General features: G+C 41.1%; 1 protein-coding gene across 1 annotated transcript in view; it reads left to right on the top strand.

The window, feature by feature from the left end:
- The window catches only part of dapk1 (death associated protein kinase 1), an 80,115-nt gene that overhangs the window by 38,561 nt on the left and 19,774 nt on the right, over nt 1-21,780 (top strand). The window contains exons 6-17 of the mRNA XM_022753751.1: nt 1,175-1,223; nt 1,425-1,451; nt 5,473-5,625; nt 8,426-8,471; nt 8,713-8,802; nt 9,959-10,051; nt 12,932-13,051; nt 14,619-14,717; nt 16,594-16,692; nt 17,898-17,996; nt 18,101-18,298; nt 19,151-19,348. Of these exons, the coding sequence (XP_022609472.1) occupies nt 1,175-1,223; nt 1,425-1,451; nt 5,473-5,625; nt 8,426-8,471; nt 8,713-8,802; nt 9,959-10,051; nt 12,932-13,051; nt 14,619-14,717; nt 16,594-16,692; nt 17,898-17,996; nt 18,101-18,298; nt 19,151-19,348 (1,271 nt within the window). The remainder of the gene's footprint in view (nt 1-1,174; nt 1,224-1,424; nt 1,452-5,472; nt 5,626-8,425; nt 8,472-8,712; nt 8,803-9,958; nt 10,052-12,931; nt 13,052-14,618; nt 14,718-16,593; nt 16,693-17,897; nt 17,997-18,100; nt 18,299-19,150; nt 19,349-21,780) is intronic.

Genomic DNA, 21,780 nt, shown 5'->3' with positions numbered 1-21,780 from the left:
TGCTCCTTCTTGCCAACACAAACACACACACACACACACACACACACACTGATAGACACATCAGTGGCTCTGTCCCTCATCTACCCCTTTGCCCGGGGCGGCCGCCAACACTCATACACTCCCCTTGCCCGCTACCAGCACCATCCAGGCCAAAGCCTGAGCCTGTTCCCAGTTCAGCAGGGTGGCACTGGTCAAATGGTCTAAATAAAGATCAAGTGGCAAAAAGCCCAAATCATGCTGGAAAACAGGCCGAGCAATTCTGAAATTCATCGGGTACAAAAACAGATGGAATTGTATATTCTTTACAAATGTAAATTGAGTCTTTTGCATTTGGCTTTTCAACATGTGGTTTTGTAATTGCGCACTAGAGGTTTTCAGACTGTGAAGCGTACCTCCGCTGGCGGGCACAGGAGAGGTTAAAGTGACCCGTTTGCTTCAGTACCACAGTAATCCAGTGATAGTTGACTCTAGGTCCATGGGTAAACTGCAAACAAGAACAGCTAATAGATAATAATGTTCCATACTTTTTAACAAATGTAGCAAACACAGGCTACAACACATGGTACCTCACAGCTAACTGTCCCCATGGCAACAATTATAAATTTTTGTTACTGCTGCTATTCGAAAAAGTTGATGTGTTTTTGTCCATATTTAGTTGCTTCAGCAAATGAATTTATTTGTCAGAACACATGGTTCTGTTTTTATTTGTTAAATCCAATAACCGTGTGATTGATGACTGTATAAAACATAAATACAAATGAACAACTAACCAACTATTTGCCCAATTTTAGACTTCTAGCTGATGTAGAAAATGTTTACACATCTCAAAAACAATGTACTTCATTTAATTATTCACATATCTGAGGACCTGTGACTAGAGAAAAGAATATAATAATCATAGGTCTTGTAGGTGTGATTAAAAAAATAGTAGTTTATAGAACAACATTTTTGAAGAAACAATAAAATCATTGAACCCAGGTAAAAGCGATTATAGGCCAAAATAAAGCCTGTCACAAAGTGCAAAGGGACTGCAAGAAGAAAATACATTATTCTTATTATTAATTAGTAAGGGAAAATAAATACTCAAATGAAAAAAATCAGAGGTAAGGTTAGTGTGTGGTGTGGTGTTGACCTGAATAATAATTATCCTCTGTTTTATGTATTTGCCTTACAGCTCCAGAAGTAGTCAACTATGAACCTTTGGGCCTGGAGGCAGACATGTGGTAAGTAAATACAAACTCAATCTGCTCTACAACCACCATAGTGTACATATGCTGTTTGAAATCCTGAACTGAACCCGAACATCTGCTTTTGAGTAAATGTATGTTCTGCACGATGCCATGCCGTCAAAATGCACGATTGTTTTGTGACGAGATCAACTGTTCGATGCTGAAAATCTCTCCTTCTCCTCTGTCTCTCTCCAGGAGCGTCGGTGTGATAACCTACATCCTGTAAGTATCTGAAATATGTATAAATTGGAAACACATTTTCTTACAAACCCCAGGGCGTTGTCACCCTCTAAACAAGGCAACATCAGAATGCTTGTTGAGATGTAAAGAGGTTAATGGCGGCTCTTTGACCTCTCTGTCGTTGAACTCGCTGGCCCCCTCAGCAGTCACAGTGTTGAAGTGTACACGTATAACTGCTCTTTCAGTGCATGCGAGTGTGATAGTGTGACAGCAGTGGTGTGAATGTTGTGCAGATTCAGTCCAGGACAGTTTGTTTTGCTGATCAGACTGATTGGCTTTTTATTAAATATCCAATATCAGTGATTCATTGTTGACCACAGTATAGAGGCTCCTTCTTTACATCAAAGTATAAAACCTGCAATTATGTTGTAGCTTATTTGATAATTTTATATTGATTAAACGCTTCATTAATGTCTCTGCTGTTAATGCCATAAAAAATGATGATTTTTCCACCTGGGGTTTATAAAGTTTAAAAAGTTTTATCATCTTTCCATCATCTTTTCTACCTCTATCAAGCTTTTCATACGTTAATTTGCGGGGAGAATCGCTCCGATGATCACACTGTCACCGCTCTGATATTTCCAATTACTCGTTGCCTGAAAAGGTTGCATATTACATTTTAATGTAAAAAGTGAGATTTATAAATGATCTAATGATTTAAACTTTATTTTATTATATAACCTTTTTACTTATTTACACTGAAGAATGTAGACTCATTTCCACCCAGATTTTATACCCCCACACATCCAAAACTTACATTTCCTGCTGCAAAAAGACAATGTTAATAACAGCTCCTTTCCTTGTATTTAAAACAAGTATTTAAAAAATCCTTATTATTCCCAGATCTTTGTTGAATTTATTTTTTTAAAATGTGACTTTAATCTGTTTTTTAATATTCAAAATAAACGCCAAGAAATTCACAATTTCTTTTTTCTTTTTTTTTCTTTTTTTTTACCAAAAAGGTAAAATAATGGTCTCTAGGCTGCTAGAAACTAGTCTAGCTGGACTTTGTCCAAAGTCTGGCAGGTCTTCTGTGATTTAGTCAGCAAGTTATGCAGTTACTGAAGGAGATGTGACCTCAGAAACAAGTCCAGTTTATACATTCCCCTTTTTAATTTAACAAATCACAATCTATAGATACAGCTCACTGTTTAATGAAAATGAATGAAGGCAGTTTATTATAAAAAAGTCTCAAGAAGAAGAATCCATTATTGTCTAAGTTTTTTTCCACTGGTCCAAGGATTCAAAGCGGTGACCTTTCAGTCAAAATGTCAACCTTTTGGTTTGAACTGTAGGCCTACACCTAATTTGCTACTAATTCATTCTGACAATTGATCTTTATCTTATCAACAAACAACTTCATCCTCTACAGCCAAAGGCTTTCATTTAACCAGCGAGTGTTCTTAAAGCAGCTGTCTGCAGGTTTAATTCAACAGTGAGAGAAAAGTTGATGCCCTTGGCGACCCACGGATCAACTGCTGTTGGCTCTCGATGATGCTGCCGTCTTCTCTTTACACCCAGCAACAAGGCTTTCTGAGCTCCCACTCACCTTTATCCTTCAGGGAGACACCTACACGAAAACAAACACATAATGTGTGCACAAAATTGCACATTAGGTGCGTTTGCCCACACAAACATGTAGAGAGTTCTCACCAGAATATAATAAAGGGAAAGTAAAGGCAAATACCAACACAGGTGTTATCTCATTATTATATAATACGCAGCTACAAACATTACATGCTTCATTTTGGGAGAGAAATGTGTAGGTGCTGTTAAAATGATGCATCATTTTGTCCCTACATTACACAGTCTTACACATGCACAAATGCATCCACACACACACACACACACACACACACATGCTGTACACATGCACGCAGGATCTTTGTTCATGCTGTCCACCCACACAGCTGTCACAGCTCCGCCCGGCAAGGTAGAAAATAGATCGTTCACTGCCTGTTATCACAGCGGAGCAACAGTGAGGTGCACTGGATGTTCATCTCCTATTGTTAAAAGGAAGGAGAGAGGAGGAAAAAAGACTGGGAGCGATTCAATGAACGATTTTGGGTGATTTTTTTATTTATTTTTTTGGGAGCATCTCCAAGTATTCTGCCTGAGTGATGACCCAATTGCAGCAAAGTAGTGAAAGCTCCATTAGGCAACTCCAAGTAGTAGCAAGAGATACTACTGTTTGCACTTTTTAACAATGCAAAAGACTCGCCTCGCCTGAGGTAATGTAAACTGAAATCATTTGGGGAAATGTGGTGAATCAGCTAGTGGTGATGCAACTCTCTGCTCTGCTGGAGCCCTAATTTGGGTTGTAGGTTGTGAAGATGGGTGTATCTCAGCATAAAAAATGTGCATTCTGCATCTTCAGGTCTCATTTGGGAAGCATTTCAGGAGAAAGGGTGGATGAAATGTGTCCACAGATCCCTGACTTAACACTTTGCTGCTGCCTCCCCTGCCCGGCCCTGTGAAGACCTGCGTTAATTACTCTGTTCTGAGCAGCTGCAATTTATACAGTTGATAAATTCATACATTTCCACTCAACTTGAGCTCAACCTTCACCACCTCAACGTCTGTCACAGCTGGCATGTTAATTAGTGGCTGGTGCTGGCGTGCAGGAGAGAAGGGAAGGCCAGGGTTTGAGGCTGGGACCTTGTCACCACGCATGACCGCTCAGCCCTGTGTGTGTGTGTGTGCGTGTGTGTGTGTGTGTCTCGGTTTGGTCCATTAAATTGTGCTTTTGTCTTGCATGTTGGGAATATTATCCCCTCGCTGCATCTGCTGATTTTTAAGTGTGTTCATATGAAATTTCTGCGCCCCACTCAAAACTCCTCACGCAGTCATTGCAGCTGAAAGCCGTGCAGCTGGCTCTCCTGTGATAGTGTTTGACTAGCAAATATCACATACTTCAGTCTGATAGCAAGGCTTGACTAATGAGTCACCATTAGTTGCTACGCAGCTCTTTAATCACATTCCCCACATCAACGAGTGGTAAGGTCTAAGTTTTGATTTTAAGGGCCAAAGCTAATCAGCGGTGAGCGAGTTCGTGTTTGAATTGAAAACCAATGTATTCATTTTCCCTTTGATTACAAGACCCAGTGGGACGAGCTCGATGATGAGACGGCGTTGCTGTTGTTAAAGTAGATTATATTGGAGATTCAGACGCTGTTGAGCACAAACATAGAGCTCAACATGCAATCAGAAAGAAATCCATAGCTGTCTGTGTTTTAGATGTGTTTCTGTATTTTGTATCGTTGTCTTTTTTATTTAGTAGGGCTGCTACTAACAATAAAAATAACTACTAAATAATCAGATAACTACTTATAACTATATCTCTCTCTCAAATTAAATCGAAGGCAACTGGACTTGTATTTGTCTGTGGAAGGTGTTTCGCCTCTTATCCAAGCGGCTTCATCAGTTCTTATGTATTGGTCTCTCTAGTCCGCACTAGTCTGACGAACTATAACTATATCATTTTCGTTATTGATTTGTCTGCCAGTAATTGCCTCAGTTGATTATTAATCAGTCAGAAAATAGTGGAAAATGGCCATCACAAGTTTCAAGCATCTGAGGTGACTTGTTCCAGCCAGAAGTCTAAAATCTAAAGATATTCAGTCAGAGATGATTTAACAAAAAACAGAAAAGGAGTAAGTCAGAGGCTGGAACGAGCACTTTTTCTTTTTGCAATTTAGCTTGAACAATGACCAATCAGTGGTTCGAAAACTTTGTCCATCTCAAGACTTTTGCTTTTAGATGTTTAACCACAGACAGTGTTTGAAACTCATGACCAAAATAGCAATAAATTCTGTCGTGTTATTTATGGATGGAAATATAGTGAAAATAAATGATTCTCCTTTTCGCTCAGGACCCCCAGGAACCCCCTCAAGTAGTCCCGGGACCCCTCTTTGAGAACCACTGGCCTAAATGATCAATAGTTGCGTTTGACTACTCATTTGTTCCACTGATGTACAACTCTAACCTCTCTCCCATCTTTCAGTTTGAGCGGTGCGTCGCCTTTCCTGGGCGAAAACAAGCAGGAGACGCTGGCCAACGTGTCGGCCGTCGACTACACGTTTGACGAGGACTTCTTCAGCAACACCAGCATCCTGGCCAAAGACTTCATAGCGAAGCTCCTTGTCAAAGACCCCAAGTATGTGTGAACCGTCTTTCTATTAGATGATGTTTGAGACAAAAGTCTTAAACGTTCAGCTTCAGGTAGAGATTGAGGTCATTTTTTTTGTTGATGCTCTGAAGAATTAACCTGACGTGCCAGTTGTTACACAGATCCATCTGTGAAGGCTTCGTTTGCGCTTTCAGAAATTACTTGACAGGGTATTACCATTATACTCGACAGCTAACTTCAACCAATCAGATTTTGCATCCTTCATATTTTTTCTCCACCAGCAGAGCCAGTTGCTAAATTAATATCTTTTTGCTTCTTTCAGTGAAGAAATACTCTCCGGTTCTAATGTAATTGACGTCATAGCAGCATCTACGCTGACTTCTTTATGAGCCGCCATTGTTCTTCACAAACAGTTGCTTCCCGCTGTTTTCAATACTAAGACACGTCCGTAGCTGCCAGTTGCTCCTCTATTATAGGATGCTGATTGCTCCGACACACTGTCCTGGCAAGATGGATTCTCGATTGTGAGAAATAACCACAAGGTTATTGAGGTATAGTAATATCACAGCATGGACTGAGAGGAAACAAATGTAAACTGTTTCCAGAAGAGTGAACTAGGGATAAGAATTATAATTATTTTCATTAGTGACTAAATATGTGTATTTTTTGATTAACAATGTGACAGACTGGTGAACAATGTCCAACACACTCCTGGTTTTATCGGACCAACAGTCTAAACTAAACCTCAAAAATATTCCATATCCATGATATGAAGCGGAGAAAAGCAAATCGTCTCATTTACTGTCGTCTGATATTGTTTTTTGCTTCCAGCAGCTTCTTGCTTTGTGGTAGAGTCTGGTACATTTGGAAGATTTTGATTGGCCAGTGACATAAATGATTAATCGGCTGTCAAAATCGTTAATTGAATAATCCTTTCAGCACTAGAGTGAACATCAAATTCTAAAGACATCAGCCCTTTTCTGGTTAGAATTCAAAAGTAAAGCTGTATTATAAATAAAATGTCCTGTCTCCTCCCTATCTCTATATAATCTCTATAATAATGTACTTTAAAAGACAATAGATGAATATTTCCTCTTTGATTGCTGCCGTTTATAAAACCATCAAAAGCTGACAATCACACAGAATACAGGCTCTCTGCAAGTTTTCCAAATAAAACTCCCTTGTCTCTAGACAATAAGGAACCTAAACCTGTCATTGTCTCTCCCTCATACAGAGTTGCTCTAGCAACAACTGAATGACTGCAGCTCCACTTAAAGACAATAACTGCCACCAAAACTCTTTCTCTCGCTCCTAATTACTCCCCTTCCTTCCGTCAGAACAATGGAGCGAGTGTGAGGGGGCTCACAGAGGTGAATAATTGTAGGTGTGGAGATAATTTCATTTAGACGGGCTAAAAGTAAGAAAGAGACGGGCGCAGGTTGCTTTATGCAGACGGTGGGCGAAAGAATAGACTGACTTTACAAACTTCCAACTAATGGGGCTTTTAGAAATCCCCGACTGAGTCCATCACAATGGAACGGCTTTTAACTGATCTACGTCGTGAGCGGACATGGATCCGTCAGCCGGCAGGAAGATTAATGGAGATCCACTCGGGGAAGACGCACATTACTATTTAACAATGTTCACCAGTCATTGTTTTCCATGATATTCTGGTTCATATGGTACATTTCCTCCCCTGAAGTCCAGTGTTACCTCAGTAGACAGTGTGTAGGTTTCTGGGTTTTTACTGCGTCAGGTGTGTGTGAGCGTTCTCTGTTAGACACAGGGATGTGGTAGTAAAGAGGTGTAGACGGGAGGAAGTGGTGTGTCCACTGAAACTCTTTCAGAACAATGTGTCGTGTTTGTTGTTAGTTTACAGCAGCTGTATTAAAGGATGTGGCAGTGAGAGTCTGAGGGAAGTGGCGTCTGTACTTTGAACCACATCAGTTTTTTTAAAAGGCTATCTTGGCTCTTACTGAATGTCAGATGTTAATTAAATATAGAGTGTCGATGTTCCAAGCATTGCTCTGTTAATAACGTCTGTTTAATATAATCTGTGTATAGATCTAGTGCTGACTCTATGTTTTGAAACATCTTCTCCAAATTAAGTATCACATCCTTTAAATGAATATATCTTGGGAAGTAGTACACAAATCGAATGTGAGATAAATTGTTCCCTGTTTGCTTGAACGTTCCAAATAGTTTGTCTCATTACTGTATCTGTGATGTTGTTAAAGAGACGTATGACAACTTTCAAAAAGGAAATAAGATGTTCCAGTTCAACAAAGGTCAAAGGTCAATATACAAGGCAATCGTTAGGTCATCACTGTCCGGCCAAGATGTTCCAGACTTTACATTTTAGAGGCTGGAAAGAGTGAATTTTTGTTACATAGATGATTAATTGATAATTAAAGTAGTATCATGTGACTTTTCGGTTTATTGACTAATCAGTTAATTGACAAATTGTTTCATACATTTTCCTTGTAAAATGATATTCTCAATTTCAAACCCAATCGGCTGTGTTGGTGCGGGATTGTTGTTTCAGGTACCAGCAGGGCTGAACAATTAATCAAAATATTATGAAAATCAGAATATGGCGAAGTGCAATATCCAAATCACAGGAGCTGCAGTTTTATCATACCAGTGAGACGATGAAACACAATCCAGGATCTTGAGTTTAATGGCTTATTAGACGCCAAAACATAACACTCCGGCAAGTGCATGTCCAGGGACATAAACAGTCTTAGAAAGTATCTCTCTGCAACTGCTGGAAATATCTTCAACAAATCAACACAGATTTCTCCCTCTCCTTATTTTCTGTCTGCAGAAAGAGAATGACGATTCAGGACAGCCTCCAGCACCCCTGGATCAAGGTTGGACTCTTTTGATAGCTGACTGATGAAATCTCTGTTTATATTAAAACATTAGTGATGCAGTAAAATTTAAAATTCCTCGTCATTTTATTTGTGGCAGCAGTTTATATTTTAACTGGTCTGAGTTTATAAGCTGAATGTTGCCAAGCCTCCACTAATTGATTCTGTACCAGATTTATCTCGCCAAGAATATTCTGAAAAGCTTTTTATGTCCATACATTTGCTGTGTTTGTGAAATCAGCCAAAAGACACTCAACAAGCGCTGAGCAGGAAGGAGTCGGCTGTCAACATGGAAAAGTTCAAGAAGTTTGCAGCTCGAAGAAAATGGAAAGTAAGTACTTCTCTTTGATACTGTCTCTAATTTTTACTCACTCGAGCTTGAGGGGGAAAAAAAAAACCAAAACTCGCCCAGTAACTCGTCACATCCCCAAGACACTGCACTTTAATGTCACCACAGTTCCTGCAGGCTCGCCATAACCATCACATTTACTACCAGTTCTGCTTTGGTGGTTGTTTCCTTGTCTGTTTTGGTTCATCACATCTGACCGGGCTCTGCTCCCTGCCTGCAAGAGATGCTGGGACTCTCTTGTCTGGTGGTTTCAGCGGCGATGTCACGCCACATCTCTGTCTTCCAGCTCAGGCTACCACTGGCACACTGGTAGCTTCTGGCTTGATTTGACTTTGTGTTTATTTATTCATCACATATAAAACTGGCACCAAAATATGACAAAGCAGAGACGTAAATATAGTTTGTTTAGACGAGATTTAAAAAGTCTGTCAGGTTTTTGAAATATCTCACCATACTTTAAAGGAATAAATAAAATCCAGCTGTGTCCAAAAGACAGAGCAAATAGAATCCAATTCAAGACTAAGACCTATAATCATATTTTCCTTTTGAGGTGTACTCATTTGCTCGTTGGCCGCTTGTCGAAAGGATGAGCACTGATTGCAAGGCGCTCTTAAACTCAGCTTTGAAATTATTTTCAAAGCACAGCGATCCCTAGCACGTCCTGAAAAACACATGAGAGATTATCAGTCACCCTGCACTTTTCCTCTATGACTCCTTTAAGCTAATGCCGTCAGGTATGTGTTTTAGATCGCCTGTATGTAAAACAAATTAGACTTGTTTGACTTCCGAGCAGCAGCAGTGCAAGTGATGATCAGTTTACTTTGTATAAACATTGGTAAATGCACGTGCCACCATGATGTCATCATCATATTTTGTATTTTTTAGGTTTTAACTGTGTGTGTGTGTGTGTGTGTGTGTGTTTGACTTTGCCCTTTGAGGGAAGAATCGAGTCACACAGCAGTACAAAAGACAATGGGTTATCACAGAACGATGCAACGAGTCAAGTAACTGTAAATAGAGCAGAAAATTGCTTTATGTCTACACCTGCCTGCCTGTTCGCAGTCTTCTTAACTCTACTTGACATCAACTTTTTCTAGTTCTTGATAGTCATTCATGTGTCGCCATTCTTCTTTTCCAGCAATCCGTCCGACTTATCTCCTTATGCAACCGCCTGTCCCGCTCCTTCCTGTCCAGGAGCAACATGAGCGTGGCACGCAGTGATGACACTCTGGTAAGACCTCAGAAAAAAAAAAAAGTGCTTTTCTCATCTAAACTTTCCCACATTTTACACTTTTCCTGTTTTATTTGAAGTGTTGATCCATAAGAAGATATATTTGTTGTTTTAAGAACCAAAAACCATCTCAGTGTAGTTTTACATCTCCTCTCTCAGGCTTCACTCTGGAGCTCTAGTAACAACAGGTCAGTGAGCCAATCAGGAGAGAGGCTCTGAGTCTGCTTTGTTGCGACATCACAAAGTTACAGGAAGTCCTGACGGCTCGTTTTAAGGCTCAGTTTCTGAATACAGGCTGTGTATGTTTCTCTGTGGACTGAGCACTTTGATACTTTCACAGAATTAATATAGAACCTCGACCTGATCTATAATCAAAAGAGACATGGACATCTCACTTAAAAAGACAGGAGAAGCAGGATCTTGATCCACATTCATTACAGTTGATTGGGTTTGCAGCACTTAACACCATCAAGGCTTTAAATTGCACTTGAGACATGTGCAGCATGAGGATGATTACTGTTATCTCAACAGTCCTATCTTTAATATGAGCCAAATAAAAGTAATTGACAGGGGACTGGCAACATAATGAGTTCCAGTTTTTTTATTTTTTTATTGAAGTAGCATTAACTTATTACGCCCCCGAGCTCTCAGTTACAGCTCTGGTATTTTCAGCTCTACAATCTCTCTGAGAATCTTGAGCTTCTTCATGTAATTGATCTGTTCCCAGTTTCCTCACAGGGCCACAGTTCAGATGTTTACAGAACTGTAGGAATTTGAGTGTGTGTAACCTTAAAACCAGACTGAGCTGGTAGGAATGTGCCTCCAGAGAAGGAAACTCTTGTTAATGAACGAGTCAGTGTGAACACAAATAGTGATGCACAAAACAGCTTTTATGGTATTCATACGTCGGAAAGTTGATACTGACAAGCCTGGGAGATGTAAACACTGCAGCTTCGGTGAGAGGATTAATGATTTACAAAGCTGTAGCGGCAGGCCAAGGCCAGGCCTGTTTCCTCAAAGGATTACACAGCAACTTCCTTGTGTCACAGGTGAGCTGGCAGGTAGAGATAAACATGTTAAAGATGCTGCGCCCCCTGGAGTACACTAACAGAACTGCAGCTGCAGCCGATACAAGTTCAAGCTTCCCCACAGATCATGGCTTTATTGGCTGAGCAGTTTCAGGGTTAAGTGCCTCACTTAAAGACCTCACTCAGAGGTTTAGTGCAGCTCCCCCTCTGTAAATTTCCAACTAAGAAGTTTTTTGTGTTCTGTCTTAGAGGGTCTGTGTCAGAGGGTTGGGGAGCACACATGAGGGATTATTTTCATTTCATTACTGCTTAATCTGTTGTTTTTTTTATAGGTTTATGTTATGGTCAGTTTTCTCATAGCAGATCCATTCATTATTGAGAAGAAGTGTGAATCTGAATCACACCTTAGCTGCTAAATTCATCAACATCCTGACCCAGAAAGTTAAAAGTTAAATTATTTCAATTGATAAATGTTTTATCTCATTTCTACAAAGTGTAATCTTTAGTTTCTGTTCACCATTAATGTCACCGGAAATAAACATCTCTCCATACAATATGTTAGCCAGTCAAAATAACTCATCTCACTTTGCAGTTCTATAATGAAATATTCCCCAAAACCAAAGCTGACGTCTTTGTTTTGCTTAATTTCTCTATTCACAGTCACACCGCAAATTCTCACATTGAAGAAGCTGAACCCAATGAATGTTTAGCATTTGTGCTTCACAAATGACTTTAACAATTAATCAGTTATCATGCTTGCTGGCAAATGTTTTTCTGTTACTCATTCTGTCAAATCATTGCAATTCAAAGAGAAACTCACAGAGAAATGGATGACTGTGGGTTAAAAGGAGCATTTTAGGTGCCAAGGTGGCGAGGATATAAGGTTTAACCACCTGTACAAAATACTTCAAGATCAACTTTCTGACAGAAGAACATTACTCATTCTCGCTGCAAGTTTTCCCAATCTGTCTGAAGATTGTAACTGCTGATCTTTTAGTCATAAGACCGCGGCTTTATTTTCCAGATACCAAACTCTCTCCTTCTGTTTTTTTTAATGTGGAAACTGTTATCCATGAGCAGAGGTGTTACATAAGAGAAACAGTCATCACATCAGTCATTCAGCGACACTTTAGTGGAAGTTTTCTTCTGTTGGTTGGAGAAGTTGTTAGTTACCATCTGGCTGTCAAAAAAATCATACACACCAAAGAGAAAATAAGATAAATGGGTAATACCTCTCCAGTACCGTCTCCATCATGAATTAGTATTTTCAGGGGGTAAAAAAAAATCCCACACAGCTGTGCTGACAGCGAGTCACTTTGCTGCTCGGACATATTTGTGTTGTGTGTGTGTGTGTGTGTGTGTGTGTGTGTGTGTGTGGCTCTCGGCGGTGGTTTAGTCACGGCTCCCCCAGCAGGGAGGTTATGTTGAGGAATGTAGCCGGAGTATCACGCTTGGTCGAGCAAATGCCACATCAGCCTCGCCTCCTCTCCCCTCCTCTCACCCCCCCCCTCCTCTCCTCCTCACCTCCCTGCCTTCATCCTCCTCGTCTCTTTGTGCAGCAGAGCATCACAGCCAATTTCTGTGCTGTACAGTCGACTCTGGCTGAAGGTTATTGGGTCACATGTCACAGGAAAAAAAAAACACTTTTAATATGTTTTGAAACTAGACTGTGGATGCAAAAGGAAAAATTTCTGCTGTTTTTTTGTTTGTTTCTGTGTTTTCGTGCCTGAGAAAAAGATGAAAGAGAGACTTAGGGTGACCATGTGACAGAAAGAATTCACAGGATTAATGTTCACAGGATTAGATCATCCTTTGAACACTGGAAGAGTAACTGTCGTTCCCACATGTTTAGGATGAGGAAGACTCCTTCGTGATGAAGGCCATCATCCATGCCATAAACGACGACAACGTGCCCGGCCTGCAGCATCTGCTCGGCTCCTTGAACAGTTACGACATCAACCAGCCCAACAAGGTGACTCACACAGACATATTTTATACCACCCAATAGTGTTATATTCTTTTAACTCTCTATTTTTTTTATAATGTTGTATTCTTGTGTATTAGTGTGAAGTGTTTCCTAAACCTCCAACTTTCAGAAAATCAACTTCCTTGTTAATACTTTGCAGTGCAGTCCACTCTCCCACATTCACACTGGTTCAGTGTCACCGCTCGGGCAGCTCATTGGTCAAGGGTGTCGTAAACCATTTGTCATGGCGCTCACATGTTCTTCTCTGCCTTCTGCCTGTTTTAGGGACTGAGCAGAAGTTTCTGATCACAAGATCACAAATTGAATTTTGTGCTGCTTGTGATTTGGATAAGTCAGTGTTCCAGTTTATATAACACAAACAGCTGTTGTCTTTGTCTTACCAGTGTTTGTGTGGATGAACAGCGACACAGAGATGTAGATGTGGATGATTTTTTTTTCGATGTGTGTGTTTTTGTTCCAGTTTCATGTAAAATTACAACCAGTGCAGCAGATACTAGGTTCTTCCACAAAACAGTGAAAAACCCAGTCAGGAAAAATAGTTAGGTTTTGTGTCTGGTGTGGACGACAGAGGTGGATGATGTTCAAGGATGCGGACTAACACAGACCATACAGGCTTCTTAAAGGGAAGAAAATGTGAAACACACACTCGGTTGTCCGTTAATTAGGTAGATCTTTATTTTTATGGTGCTGTCAGACTGTATTGCGCAATACTGACAACTGCTTCTATTATTTTGTCCATTTCTCTCAACCTCTCTGTTTAATGCAAAACCGTTCAACAGCCACACAAGTAACAAAAAACTGAACATTATAACCTTCAGTGTAAAAATGTATCCGTATCTGTACAAAATGGAAAAACAGAGAGAGAAGACAACTACAGGTGTGTAGTCGAGTTTAAACAAACACTACAGTTACATATATTTTAGGGGAGAAAAGAGCCAAACTGTTTCAGCCTGATGGTCAGGTACATATACAACCGCCTCATCTTCATTCTGCTCGCTGTTCCAATGCTGAAGAGACACTGTTTGTTGACAGCTGGTAGACGATGGAGGGACGTGATGTTATTAAACTCAGTGAAGTGTAGAAGAAAACAAAGGAATGAGACGGAGAGAGGGAGAATGGAGAGAGTATAGAAATCTGGAGGGGAGGAGGAGAATATCACTACAGTAAGTGACAGAGAGCTTGACAGCATGAGAGAGGGAGAGAATTTAAAAAGGCAAAAGAGTCGGGGCTGGTAATTGCCCCATTTCTAACTTTGCTCAATGTTTAAGAAGAGGAACTGATACAGAAAAGGTCATCCTGGCATTTTCTTCCATCTTCTTTTCTCGCACCTCAGCCAATATTTCCACCATCATGCAGACTCTCTTAGACACATGACAAGTTGATACTGTCTCTGAGATCTGAGACATGTCCACCCAAATTCAGCCCACCACCTCTTTTTTTTTGCCGTCAGATTGAGGCTCACGGCGCCAGTTTTTGCACGTATATAAAACACATAAAATCACATGACCGTGGTCACTGAAAACTGAAATGATAATATGTGTGTGTATTGCAGCACGGGACTCCGCCCCTCCTGATCGCAGCCGGCTGTGGCAACATTCAGATCATCGAGGTGCTGATGAGGAAAGGTGCAGAGATCAAAGCCCACGACAAGGTAAAGACTCATGTGTTAGCTGTAATCAGTGGGTCATGACAGCCAGCTGCTGAGTTTAACAGACAGGCATTAAAGGCATCAGAGCTGCAGTAATGCTGACGGACCGTCATTTGGATTATGACAGAGGCTATAAATATAGTATAGACAAAATCACCCATGAACTCATTGCACTGCACTGCGCCGAGTACTCATAGAGAAAAGCATACGTTAGTCATATTCAGAAATGTCATGAATTCATCCATCTGTACACACAGGACAGCTTCAGGGTCTGTAAACGACAAAACAAAATATTTCCATGGATTAGATTTAGCTCAGCATTATTGTCACTTTTATGTGTCTTTTGTGTATTTTGATTATGATCTGTTGCGTTATCACTTTACAAAATCATCTTTATTCATTCATTTCACACACATCTGAATAAAATACAAGTAAAAGGATAAAAAATTGTAATAGCAACGAGTGAAAATGGGACAAATGGGACAAATGGGGAAAAATGGCCCCTATTCACAAGCTTTGTACAAATACAATTACAGCCACAAAATACCTAAATCCTAACACTTAATACCTGGAACCCTAAAAGAAAAACTAAATGGTCGCAAAACATCATCATCTGTCCCATCAGTCCAAACATTAATTTTTTCAAATCTTTCAAATAATCAACAAATTATTTAGGCTGTAAAATGTCTGAAAATGGTGAAGAAGTCCCCACAGCCTCAGGTGATGTCTGCAATTGTCCAACAATAGGAATCAAAAGATATTCAGTTTACTGTCGTCTGAGAAACAAAACACATTAGTAGATAGACCAACTGATTCATCAACTTATCTTTTCAGCTCCAGCTCATTGCACCGAACACCATATTTATATAATTTTACATACATTTCTAACATGGTGATATACATGGCTATCAGAAGACTTTTAATGATACTATAAAGTTGATGTCACTATATCACTAGGCCCTGAGGGGCATGTTGGGCGTCTTTTGTGTTTTCAGTATTGACATGAGAACTTTTTAAAAATAGACTCTGCATCTGAATAAATTCAGCTTAGTCCTCAAGTTTTATGAAATACTTCACTGCATAGCTGGAATTCATTGTAGAGATGAAGTGGTCTGCCCTGTCGTGGGGGTATGAGCACAGACGACGTGACCAATCCTCTCGCTCACTCACATTCATTCAGTCATTGTGGGACGCCAATCACTTTTTAGTACCGCAGCATCACTGGCCTCATTTTACCGAACATGGCAAATGAATATCCTGTAAATGACACTGGGGTCTACAGATTTTAAATGTGGGACGAAGAGCAATGGTATTGAATCAATGCTTGGTATCAGCAGAATTAAGGCACTGGAATTGGCATTTGGTGGGAAAATGTTGGATTGTTGCATCTCTAATAAACTGTGCCGCTGCACTAAACAAGGTTTTCATGTAAAAATGTACTTAATCTTAGCTCACTTCTGAAAGTGTGGCTGGAGCCTGTAGGAGAATCCCGTTCAGACAGGCTGAGATACTCCTGTCTGCTTTTCCCTCTGTTCTTACATCGTTTGCCTCTTGTTCCTTGTATTGTTTGGTATAAATCATTACCAATTAATTATCATAACAAGCAAGAGTGTGCTGTGTGCAAACTACTGACACACTGTCACCAGATTTCTAGCAGGATCAGTTTTAAACGGTCACCATGATCTGACATGCAGCTCTAAACGCAGGATGTTGGCACGTCCTCACACTAGTCCCAACTTGTGTGACAGAGAATGTGCTATGCAGTCTTTTAGAGGGATGTGTTCATATCATCTGGCTGCAGACACAATCCCAGAGAGCTGGATTTTATTCTAAAGGTCAGGGATAAATCCTGGAATTTTCTCCTCTCTGGATCCTTCAGAGTGGAGCCAATGCCATCTACTACGCAGCGAGACATGGCCATGTCGAGACCCTGAGATTCCTCCATGAAAAGAAATGCCCTCTGGATGTCCAAGATAAGGTGAATCAAGAGCTTCTTTTTCTCTCTCTCTCTCTCTCTGCCTGTCTCACAATGAAACATATTCACACACACACACACACACACACACACACGTGTACAGAAACACACTTAATAATAGTCAACACACTGTTATCTATCAGCATTTACTCACACTCTCCTACCTCATTAAACCTCTTGAGAAGCATTACCCTGATTCTCCAAAATGCCCAGAAACACACACACACACACACACACACACACACACACACACACACACACACACACACTCACCACAGTAAGCACCTGGGGAGAAAACCAGTTACTCTGGCATTTTATCAGCTTATTTGCTGTTGCTATAGAAACAGGTCTTGCTGAGAAAGATGGTTTGTGTGTGTGTGTGTGTGTGTGTGTGTGTGTGTGTGTGTGTGTTTTGTGTGCTTGCTTTTGATGCTGGTTTGATGCTGGCCTCCATCACTGAGCTTGCTTGGGCAGACGAAATCCCAAAAGCATTTCCCACTCTCTTCAATCACTTTGCCCGCTGGTGGTGTCCTCTCCTGTCGGAGGCAGAGCAGAGGCCTCCTCCACCAGACCAGAGCTGATCTGCACTCTAGGCACTTCGCTGATTATTATCTAGTTCCTGTCCAAGGATCATTTAAGTTTAATCTTATTTTATTACACTATAACACTGAATCACAAGCTGAGGCGTCTGTGTGTATCTAAATAAGCCATAACACTTTTCTTTTTTTTTTTTTACCGAGGTGAATCCTTCCTCTCTCCTGTGTTTTTATATAATCCCTCTAATTGAATAGATCTCTAAAGCCCCCCCCAACATAAATCCATTAGATGTTATTTTAAGCGCTAAACTTTCCCACTTACAAGCGAACACCGCGTCTTGGGTGTCGTTTCACGTAAGCAGCTTCTGCTCTGACTGGCAGCCATAATGTTAGAGCTGATGGTTCGATTTCTAATGAGCCCAATGTCTGCAATGCGCAGGACTGTAAAATATAACAGTCTTGTTTAAGTGGAAGCTTATGGAAAGTTGTTAACTCAGAGGAAATGGCTATAATCTAGTACTATAATCTTTTCCTTCATATGTACTCATTTATTTGCAGAACAGCATGTTGTGGTTTAATTTAAACTGCAGTAAATAAACTACTTTCTTTTGAAATGCTGAGCAGTTAGCATCATGATGTTCTGCTTTTCCTTCTGTTGCACTTTTCCTGCAGTCTGGAGAGACAGCTCTTCATGTGGCGGCTCGCTATGGCAACGTGGACGTGGTGAGCTACCTGTGCAGCATCCGGGCCAACCCAGACCTGTCTGACAGGGTAAGCACGTGCAGAAAAAATTACCGAGCTGTTATCAGTGAGACCTTTGCTTCAACCGAAGTGCGCAGGTTTTATTCTTTTACGTTCTATGTTTCCACATCCAGGAGCAGGAGACCCCGCTGCATTGCGCTGCCTGGCATGGATACTCGGCAGTAGCCCGGGCACTCTGCCAGACAGGCTGCCATGTGGACGCGAAGAACCGCGAGGGCGAGAGTCCGCTGCTGACAGCATCTGCTCGGGGCTTTGTGGACATCGTGGAGTGCCTGGTGGAACACAAGGCCGATATGGAAGCGACTGACAAGGTGATAAGCCCCGACCGCTAAAGCTCAGAAACACTCACTAACACTAACACTAACCCTCAACATAACAAACACACATCTAACTTTTCTTACCTCTGACTCTTCTCAATCTGAATGTCAACTAAATCCCAAATTATTCCCAGAAAGTGAGCCACTTTTGAGCTGTAGCCTCTGAGTAGCGTCAAGTTTGACTCTGAACATTTTCAGTACAACATACAGTGTTCAATGACAACGCAGGGTTTATTGATGCTGCGTGAGACAGAAAGATGAGTTGACTAAATCTAAGCGCATATTCAGAAGTCCATCTGTCATTTTACCAGATGCTTCTGGGGATTCTCAGCACTTCTGGGTCAGGGTTGCCTCCCATGTGGTTGTTCCCAATGCACCTCTAAGATAAAAAGATAGATGACTTTATTAATCCTCAGAGGGTGGTCACCATCACACAACCAAAAACAGTTGAGAATAACACGTCTGACAGATCAGAACGAACCAGGGAAAGACTGCGGTAATTGCACTGACATTATGGCCTCAGGGAACCAGCCCAGATTAAAGTTAAAAGACAGAAACCTAATTAGAACAAATGGATTCTCTGATAAGACGCACAAGTGATGCTCCTTGAACAGAACCAATAAAAAAGACAATACGTTTAAAAAGTAACCGAAGCACATCATTCACCCCTGTGGGTCGCAGTCTGATAAAACAGCGTGTTGAATCTGCAGTGTTAAGGCTGGATATTCATCAGTTGTGCTGCGTCTGTGTCTGTCTGTGTGTGTGTCTGTCTGTGTGTGTGTCTGTCTGTGTGTGTGTCTGTCTGTGTGTGTGTGCGTGCGTGCGTGCGTGCGTGTGCGTCTCCAGGACGGCCACACAGCCTTGCACCTGGCCGTACGGAGGTGTCAGGTTGAAGTGGTCCGCTGCCTCCTCAGACACCACTGCCACCTGGACCAGCAGGATCGCCATGGCAACACGCCGCTGCACATCGCGTGTAAGGACGGAAACCTGCCCATCGTCATGGCGATCTGCAGCGCAAAGGCCAGCCTCGACCTCCCCAACAAGGTGAGGACAACCACTTCCCACCACACCCATTCCCTTTCAGCGTAACAGCAGCGATACAACTTCAGAGATACTTGACTGGTATTTTTGAAACAGCACAAGGAGCTGTGTTTTTGTTTTTTAAGGGACTGGTAAGACAATGAAATACAATCGAAGAAGTCAATCGGGTTTAATTAAAGGCTTATCAGACACCAGAACACAGCGCAACAGTTTGTTTTACTCACAGACAGGATTTTATTTTAGGATTTTAACTGTTGAAATTGATCGCAGCACCAATTTGTTATGACAATCATGAGGTAAACGGTAGAAACACAGAGTTCAGATTACAAAGAAATCTTTCAGGGAACGTGCCCTCGCATCATTGGCCAGTACAGCACCGTGCCAGATGGTGCTGAGTCTTAGCCAATGTTCAGTTGAGAGTCTTTCTCAGGGACACTTCCACACGTTGACAGGAGAAATCATGAGATAAACCACCAACCCTGTTACTCTACCATTATCGTATTACTGTTTTTCCAGCTCCTCCAGGGGGATCCTCGGGTCATCCTGAGTCCACTGAACTGAACTGAACTTTTTTTTTTTGTGTTGGCAAATTAGCAAATACTGTACTGAAATGGTACCAAAGTGGCATTAAGAACCCAAAGGATTGATTTTCTGAGTCACATGCAGAATATTCTCTCTCTCTTCAAGCGTATGTATTTGTGTGGGTTATTTGCATTTACGATATTCAGATGTTAATTTCTGAGAACTGTCATGACGCCAGTAACATTTGAATAACGTGTCCTTGTATTAAAATGTTCCTGGTTGCACTATGAGCAGTTTTGACACTCATCTTACATAATCCAAACACAGCTATTGTTTTTCAGATGGCAGCATTATGTAAACCCATCACACCACCTTGATGGACTTTTAACAGTTACATACGGTGATATTTCAGACCATAGTTTTGCCTCTAACTTTTCTTATTTCATCATGTCTCTGCACACAAAGTCACGTCTTTCCCAGTTTGGTGCAGAAGAACTTCACTGGTCTGCACAGAGTCCTGCCCTCAACCCAATCCAACACCTTTGCTCTTGTGTCTGAATGGGAGCGAATTCCTGCAAACGGGCTCCAACATCTCGTGAAAGGCCTTCTCAAAAAGAGTGAAGCCTGTTGCAGCTGCCCGTGCTGTAGAAAAAAAAAAAGTTGGCATAACAGCTAAATATGGCTCAAGTGTCCATATACTTTTGACCATGTAGTGTAGCTGTTTCATCCAAGCTAAACTAGGGCAAATCACGGGCCAAACAGAGACGATAAATAAACGGAGAGCAAAACCTATTACAGGGATTTAAAGGATTTCTGTAAGTGTAAATACAGGCAGCGTGAGGATTTTGACTGTGTGATCCAATCTAATCTAGACTTGGCTCATGAATCTGAATCTGGCATTCAGTATATCGCTCCTAAAAATATTTAATATAGATGTACCTATTGTGGTAGTAGTTTAAATTGAGAGCTCATTTCAGCTGACTTTTAACATCAGTTTTAATTCACTATGTCCAGGAAATGGTCTTTATTCTGATATCTGCTGGCAATGGAAATGTGTCCTTTAATGGAGATCTCACACACCTGGTTTATATATTGGCTGAAGGTTTGCAGGGTGCGACTTCCCACATGTTTCTCCCGTTTATGATTTCACATTCTATTTTGACACCGTCCATTTTTTTTTTTTTGCATACGGAAACATTTTTTTCCCGTCGTAGTTCAGGGAAGTGATGTGCATCAGAGGCAGACAGCACTGCCAGAGATGCTGTGATTTATTCATTATTTTCCATTTCTGCTTGTTTTTTTTTTTTTTTGTTTTTTTTTAAAAGCTTATCTGAAGCAGCATATCACACATTGCTGAGTCTGTGCCTGGATTTGTCTTCGCTGTCGGCTGTAGGCTCTGGGGCGGGGTGGTTTGGATTTGAAAATGTTTCCTGTTTTGTTTACAACAGATTCAAACAGGATGAATGCTTCCTTGTTTCTTCAAGTTGTGACAAACAGGAATTGATTGAAATGCTGCTTTCAAGGACGCTCATTCTGTCGTGGTTATTGATATTTCCCAAAGCTTTTCTTTTATCTTATGGATGTTTTTTGGTGTGTTCCAGTGTGTCTAAGAAGAAGAGGGGAAAAAAAGCTGTTAAAGGAATAACAACACGCTACTATAATTATAGTAACTGCACTTGTTTTCATGCTTTCATAACCAGTTTTATTCTTCTTGGCCTCACCACAGAGCACCCTTCTACCAGTCAAACAGGCAGGGCAATGACGGCAAGACCCGCGAGTAGACCCCTTGTCCATCAATGCCAACGGCTACGCTATGCTAACAGTAGCCAGGCAATCAACTGAGGCACGACCATGTGGGTGCTGAGTCGAGACATCATGTGTTTCACGGGACTGAAAGAACAGTCGTTGGTGTC

This window comes from Seriola dumerili, unplaced genomic scaffold, assembly GCF_002260705.1.
Source record: "Seriola dumerili isolate Sdu_G_001 unplaced genomic scaffold, Sdu_1.0 BDQW01000193.1, whole genome shotgun sequence".
In the NCBI taxonomy this organism is placed as follows: domain Eukaryota; kingdom Metazoa; phylum Chordata; class Actinopteri; order Carangiformes; family Carangidae; genus Seriola; species Seriola dumerili.
Note: the sequence above shows the minus strand (reverse complement) of the source record. Positions and strands in the feature narration are given on the sequence as shown.